Source organism: Plectropomus leopardus, chromosome 8 (assembly GCF_008729295.1).
Source record: "Plectropomus leopardus isolate mb chromosome 8, YSFRI_Pleo_2.0, whole genome shotgun sequence".
Lineage (NCBI taxonomy): Eukaryota > Metazoa > Chordata > Actinopteri > Perciformes > Serranidae > Plectropomus > Plectropomus leopardus.
Genome location: NC_056470.1, coordinates 3,828,878 through 3,837,046, shown reverse-complemented (window position 1 = coordinate 3,837,046; position 8,169 = coordinate 3,828,878). Strand labels below are relative to the sequence as shown.

Here is an 8,169-nt window from a genome sequence, read left to right as displayed (position 1 = left end):
CAGGACCATGGGCCTGGGGGAAGAGGGCCAGGAGTAAGAGGACAATAAACAGAACAGCGCTGATCTGGCCCGTAAGCACATGGAACATGTTCGCTGTGTTCTAAAAGTCATTTAATACTCGGGGAATCCCAGCCGCCATCAGAGGTGCCGTTCCAATTGTCTGAAAAACGTAAGTGAACTTCAGGGCTCGGGGAGAAAGTGAGCAATAATGGTCACTCCAGAGGTCTTTATCACCCACAATACATTGCAGTTATGCATCTGATGCAAGCAAGATGGTTAGACAGCAGTAATGAGTTTGCATCACTGAAGACGGAAAAGATGCACAGCAAAAATGACAGTGTATGTTGTACTCTATAGGTGTACATTTAACTCTGGTTCCGGTGTATGTATAGGTCCAAGTGTTCAGTTTTCACTGAACACTGTCAAAAGTGTAAAATATATACTCTCATAACGCTAATAATAAATAATAATAATAATAATAATAATAATAATATAATAAAATAATAATAATAATAATAATAATATAATATATAATAATAATATAATAATATAATATAATAATATAATAACAATAAAAAAAAACAATAATAATAATACAGAGTTACATTTTAACACTTGGAGAGTGCAAATGTACACTGTAACCGGTGTTGGACAGCAGTGTTTCAGTGCTTTCCAACACCAGCAGTGTGAATCTAGAACACTCAGTTGGTAAAAAATGTACTCCAAGTCAGTGTTTTAGTATCACTTTACAATGATACTTTTTAACACACTCCCCAACACCTGCAGCGTAAACCTGGAACTCCCAATAAGAAAAAGGTACCCCAAGTTAGTGTTTTAGTATCACTTTACAGAGAATTTAACCCTTGGAGAGTGCACATGTACTCTGTCAAGACTCCTTTTTAACACTTTTTCAGTGCTCTCCAACACCTGCAGTGTAAACCTGGAACTCCCAATGAGTAAAAAAGGAACTCAAATTCAGTGTTTTTGTAGCACTTTGCAGCTGATTTAATAATTGGAAAAGTGAAAATGTACTTATTATTATTTGAGTCACTGTTCCAGTGCTTTCCAACACTAACACAACAATCACATACTCCATTCTTTAATTTTTTTCTGATGTACACCTAACAATTTTGTGAATCACTTCAGGAATAAACAGTACATAGATCCTTGAAAACATTTTATGATTTATTTTCAACAGAAGGATTTTGTTTTTAATGTCAATTTTTTTTTTCTTAGAAAATGAATATAATCAGTGGCAACCTGAACCAGCCCACAAAATACATTGGTCATAGGTGAGTAACATACGGACAACAGGTTTGCCAGAATCCCTGCATGCTAGTTTTCAGCAGACTAATATGAAAGCACATGAAATACTTAATTCAACAGTCTAAAATTCTGTTACAACAAAAGGACTATATGATAATATTGTGGGTGTTGATAAGAGTCCCATGCGTATATTGATAGTGGAGGCGTGGCTCATAATAATGGCATTAGAGGGTTGCGTCAAGCACAATCACAGCATCGGCGCAACCAGGACAGGTGTAGCTTCACACAGGACCACAGCAATGGCAACAAAACCAAGATCACAATCAGGGCGTGCTGGGGGTACATTTAAGTACAATTAAGTAACAAGCTTCTTATACAAACACATGCACAGGAACCACATACTGGTCATCTCTTTCAAAACCTAAATCAAAACCTGGTCATCTCTGTCAAAACCATAAAATGGCTTTAAGAAGCCCAACTTTCAGCATGGAAACATTTTCATCATTTCCCTTCATCACATGAAAAGAATGAAAATGCGCTCAAAGAAGCGAAGCGAAGAAGAAAATATTCTCCTTTAAATGCAACGTCTTACAATGGACAGAGAGAGGCATTACCGCTCTCTGCACAGTTTTTAAACAGGGGAAGTGTATGAGCTTTCAGGAATTAAAAGAGAAATTTGGATTAGAAAAACAAGATTTTTTCAGATATTTACAAATTCGAGATTATATTATGAAAGAGATTAGAATGGATTCTAAAACTGAAATGAATGGCATTATCCAAATTATATTGGATACGTATTATCAGTGTAAATCTCGGGTCATCTCAGCTTTTTATATAGCCTTTGAGAATAATAGAGAAGGCTCAACACTATACCTTGAAAACAAATGGGAATCAGAGTTAAATATTGACATTTCAGATGATCATTGGTGTGAAATGTGCACCACACAATGCACTACCACCAATTTACAGTCATGGAGGGAGTTTGGTAGGGAAAGATTTTAATAGGTTCTTCATAACACCTCAGATTAAGAGCAGACAACTAAAAACCCAACAACCATGCTGGAGGCTCTGTGGTAACCAAGAGGGCAACCATACCATTCATCATTTGGATGAATGCATTTACTACCAGCAGTGACCCCTGCTCTAGTGACTGGGGCACAGAGAATACTAAAGTCAAAGACTTTTGATGTTTTCTCTGTCACAGTATACAGGACGGCTCTTCCATTGACAACTACGTTGAGGGAGCAAGCACGACAAACGAACCAGCAGAAAGTTGGTGGGGATTCCTCAGGAAGGAATCAATGGAGTTCTACATCTCCCTGCTAGCGTTGGCATTGCTGGGATGATCAGTAATCATATATTGTTTGCTTCAGTAAAAGTTCTAATACTTAAATTCAAAAATATTCCACTACAAGTAAAAGTCCTGCATTAAAACCTTACTGAAGTAAAAATTTGCAAGTATAAACAAAAATGGCCTTAATAGTAATTAAAGTAAAAGTACACTTCGTGCAGTAAAACATTTCCTGATGTACAGCTGTGTCAGAGTGACTGCACATTTTGGACAACAGTGCCATGTGACACAGACATCTACATCTGCAATATTCTCATAGTGGAGGCACAGTTATCTCCCAGTCGATGCTTATCAACCATTAAATTGTATCTGCACTTGAGGGATACAATCAGATCCTCTCTGTGACTGGAGATAGAAATACATGAATCCATTAAAAAAAAAACCTATCAAATGATTTTTTTATTCTTTTATATCTTCTTTTACTTTAGCATAAATCTATCCACTATACATTTCCAGCTATCTTTCCTTGATCAGGACATGTCTGAGGCTGTTTCAGGTTTCTTGATATGCAGCTAATCAGTCAATTATGTGCAGTATACATAACAAATGTCCTCGTCCACGTTTTAGAAGAGGTTTCATGAAATACTATATTTGCTTTTGAGTATTTACTGACACCACCATGACGAAGGATAGAGGGAGATAGCTGGAAATATCAAAGTGATCAAAATGTGATCAAAAGTGATCAAAAGTGATCAAAAGTGATCAAAATTCAATCAATTAGAAAATAAAATCATATTAGGCTGGAGAACTGTGTAATAGGTTTTATTTAGAGGTACATCTAAGCTCAAACTGCTATGCTCCTCATTGTGTTCTCAAAGTAACATAATGAAGAGTCTAGGACAATCTGTGAAGATTTCCCAGGAACTCTCAAGAAATGATATTTGGAACTGCCTAAGAGAAAGAACTGATTTGTCACTGTGTTCACAAAGACTGCACAAAAACAATACTATGTGATATATATTAAAGACATTTCGCAACATGACTCAGAGGCAGTCCCAATTGTATCTTCTAGTGGCTGCTTATCAAGATCTGTATTTGTATCTGCTTTTGAACAGTGACAGTATTAGCTCTTTGCAGCACCTTATACTGGAACTAGTCACTTTAATTTGTGGGAACTGTATAAAAGAGTGTTATCACAGATGTTTAACTTATCCTTTACTTTATTCATGTACAGGAAACAAATGAACACAACCACAACTAAGGACAAAAACAAAACAATGGAGGATATGAATGAGGAATTCAACAGTTTATTGAACAATATTCTGCTATTTGAACACACTGAAATATCTTTTCTGGGTAGGAAATGTATAAAACAAACAGATGGAACATGCCTCAAAAAAGGGATGTTTACACTTGGAACATACCGTTCTTAATCATCAGAATGATTCAACTGGACTTTAGCAAAATTTTAAAATCAGGATGCTCACAGATGACAGTATGTTTCCCATATGAGGTTCAACAAAATAACTATGGTTGGCAATTCAAAATAGTATTTTCATCAAACATTACTTTGTCAAACACTGATATGACCTTCTCTGAGTAAGAACTGTATCAAACATAAATATGTGAAAAGGGTTAATGCCTGAAAAAATTAGGATATTTGCACTTAGAGCAGATCTTTCTTACTCATCAGAACAATAAAACTTAACCTGTCTGTTTGACTTTAGCAAAGTTTTAAAATCTATATGCTCACCAATGTTCCAGTCAAAGGTTTAACAATAAACAATGAAATGCCATAACTTGTTTGTTTTTGTTTTGTTTTTCATATCTAATGAAGTTTTATTAGATAAATGTGTGATCTCCACACTTCTTCCTGTATTACAATATTTTATTTGTTGAATATATGAATTTGTTCACTCAAAATGAATTGTCTACATTTATTTTACAGTAAGAGCTTGTTTTAAGTCATCAGCTAAATGCTAATAGCGGATTCATGGTTAGTTTTGTTTACCCATTCAGATGACTTCTTACTCACTTACTTACGCAGTTACTTAGCTTTGTGATTTTTGTATGTAGGATTACTGCCTTTACAAGTTGCAACAGATGCATTTTGACTTGTTTATGGTGCTCGCGGTATGGTTTATTGTTCTGGGGTGGAGGCCAGAGGTTTAGAGACAGATATTTGAAAATCTTAGAAAATAAAGACAAATTTCTTTGCCTGGCCAAGTTCTTCTAGATTACAGCGAGAAATTACGTTTTCTTGTTCTATGAGTGAAATGGCACCTTAATGTAGATAGTGTTTTGACAAAGAAATTATTAAAGTACCACTTTATCCATTAACGAGTCAACATTAACCAAATTTAGTGTACTTAACTGCAATATGCAAAACTGTGATTAGCTGATTTTTTGATTAATACCACAACAAACTAAATGTCAGTCAGTTGGTTCAGTTAAAAAAAAAAAGTGATCTAAAAAACATGAGCTTGGGCTGTAGGAACTTGTGATGACAAATGTTCACTATATTTGAAAATTTGACCACACAATAGATTTGGAAAAAACAAAACAAAACCTTTAATTCATTTTTAATTTATAATGAGATTTTTGCTGCAATTTCAGGGGTTAATTGGTTCTACACTGTACCTGCACACTGTCAAGGTCATGTGGATTCAATGGAAGAGTGGAGTCTTGATCATCACCATCCTGACCATGAACAGGCCCAAAACATACTTCAGCGTCTTTAATAGATCAATGGATGATGTGAGCAAAAAGGGAATCCAACTCCTCACTTAACAACTGGTCAGCATCTTGATTTGATGCAGGAATTAAACAATCATCTTCAGATCCATGCCTGCTAGTGGCATGGATCTCAATAACAGAGAATTTTTTGCACAAGTCAGCTGTCAGTTCGTTTGTTTTTTTGTCATATTTTTTTAATCTATAGTGTCTAGATTGTTATAACGATTGACTACAAATTGTCAGCCACATTATTCCTAGACCACATTTTGAACTTATAATTTTATCTGCATGTCTTTCATCAATATACATATCTCGTGAATTAGACAAATTACCTGCATTTGGAAATAGGTCCCTGATCTAAGCCCTCATGGCTACCATTATATACATGTGATTAAAGCTCCTTGCACCTGAGCAGATTTTTTGTTCACGTATATTCAAATAAAGTTACATTCAGGTTAAAACATTTAAGTCCCATTTCTGTGTCATAATGGACTTCACCAATTAAGCAGTTCTGTCCTGCGGAACGCCAGGGTTACTGTATCTAGAATTTAAGTTTATCCTGCCGTGGACTTTGTTAAGCTGAGGTTTTTGCTTACTTAAAAAGGTGTTCCTTACTTTTTATCAAAATGTCTAATCTGTGATACATGTCATAGTCCACACTCCTTTGTGGACTGTGTTGACCCATAGAGCTAATCTTTCTGGGTGGGGATGAAATATTTCCCCCCGTGCCTGAGACAGAGGCAAAGCGTTAATGGCCACGGCGGGCCGGACAGGAGTTGAAAAATTTTCGCCAGCTAGTGTTTTCCTGGCCAGCGCCAGGCTACCGGGATCATTGACGGACCCCCTTCCTTCACTCTGGCCAGAGTTGGAGGAATGAGGGCCAGTGGGGGAAATGCATAAAGGAGGGTCTTTGGCCACTCGTGTGCCAGAGCATCCACTCCCAGCAGGACTCTCTGATTGCACAGTGAGAAGAACAGGAGGCACTGAGCATTCTCCACTGTCGCATAAATGTCTACAGTTGCCTGACCGAACCATGACCAAATCTGTCTCACCACCTCAGGGTGAAACTTCCAGTCTGCATATAGTGGGTTGCCTCTGGATAACAGATCTGCCCCTTGTTTTAGAATGCCTGGTACATGAGTCGCTCTCAGTGACAGCAGGTGCACATTGCTCCAAACTATCAGTCTGTGTGCCAGCATGGGTAACTTTGGGGAATTCAGTCCTCCTTGCCTTTTGATGTAGGCTACGACAGTGGAATTGTCTGTCCTCACTAAAACATGATGGCCCCTCAACCTGGGGAGGAAATGTGTCAGAGCCAAGTGAACAGCCAACATCTCCAGACAATTCATGTGGGAAGAACACATGTGTAGGTCCCATCTCCCGTTCGCTGCTCTTCCTTCGTGAGTAGCACCCCAACCCATCAGGGAGGCATCTCTGGTGATCACTCTTCTGGCAAGATCAGTTCCCACAGAAACACCCTGGGTTCCGCTGGCGAAGTGTGAGTGAGCAATCTGAAGAAACCCTCACCTGACGGTGGCCATCACAGTGAGGGTCCAGACCCAGAGAGGCTACCCAGTGCTGGATGCCTCTCATATGTAGACGCCCCAAGTATTTTTACTGTTTGAGGGTAACCATGTTTCCCTTGTGAAACAGCGCCATAGTTATCTGCATAGTCTGCACCCTTTCTGGGGATAGAAATGCCTTTGCTTGGTGAGAGTCCAGCGTGAGCCCTATGAAAGTGATGCGTTGAGCAGGCATTATCGTGTTTTTTCTTAATTTATTTGAAAACCCAGATTCACCAGGTGTCAAGTGAGCGCCTCTGTGTGACGCGCTACCTCCTGGCAGGAGTGGGCTGCCACTAGCCAGTCGTCTGTGTGGGGGATATACAGGAATGTGGAAGTAAGTGTCCTTCAGGTTGATTGATGTGAACCAGTCGCCAGCATACACTAACCGCAGCAGAGCAGCGTGTGTCAGCATCCCAAATTTGTACTTCCTTAGATGCCAGTTTAGGACACGGAAATCCAGGATAGCTCTAATGCCCACCCCCCCCCCTTTTTGGACCCAGGAAATACCTCGAGTAGAAACCGCTGTGAGTCTCCTTGGGATGGACCACTCTTATAGCTCCTTTCTTTCTCAGGATGGAAATTTCCTCCAAGAGAATACTGGCAGACCAGCCCTGAGCCTGAGAGTAGATTATTTCTTTGAACTGTTGTGGAGAGATATTGAATTGAAGCCTGTAGCCTTTCTCTATCATTCTCAGCACCCATTTTGACTGAATGCAGACAGCCCAACTTTCCCTGTGCAGGGAGAAAGGACTGACTGGCCATTCTTTAAATGTTGCGGTGTTGGCACCCTATTGTGGCCATGGCGTGCAACGCACACCATCCATGCGCTGCGTTGCCTCACAGCACGGAGACATTTGGACTGTCTGAGTTGTCACAGCCGTGTTGTCGTGGTTCCCCACTGGCTGTGTTATCACGGACAAGATTGTTTTCAGAATCAGAATCTAGTTTTATTGCCAAGTACATTTGCATAAGGAATGTGACTTGGTGTTTTGGTGCAAAACAATTAACATCAAGGAGGAATAAAACCATCAATTTAAATAGAATAGAACATAAGATAAAAAAATATATAGAAGCAATTTAAATATATAAAATGACAAAATAAAATATGAAGGACACTAAAAAGTATGTACAAAAGGTGCAATGGAAGAATTGTGCATTTTTTCGGAAATATAGTTACAGTGCAAATACCTTAAGTTTAATTAATGAAGTTGACTTACAGTGTGCATGTAAAGAAATCCAGTCCAGTGTGCGTTAATCTAACGTATAAAAACTGATTGAGCATAACATTAATGTAATGTATTCAGACTCTGA

The 8,169-nt window shown here is 38.5% G+C and overlaps 1 protein-coding gene across 1 annotated transcript; it reads right to left on the bottom strand.

Annotated features, from left to right (window-relative positions):
* Window positions 1-5,923: 5,923 nt before the first annotated feature.
* Window positions 5,924-7,547, bottom strand: LOC121947521. Its single transcript, XM_042492601.1, is given in 3 exon segments — window positions 5,924-6,033; window positions 6,036-6,742; window positions 7,366-7,547. Coding segments are annotated over 3 exon segments (999 nt in total).
* Window positions 7,548-8,169: the final 622 nt, after the last annotated feature.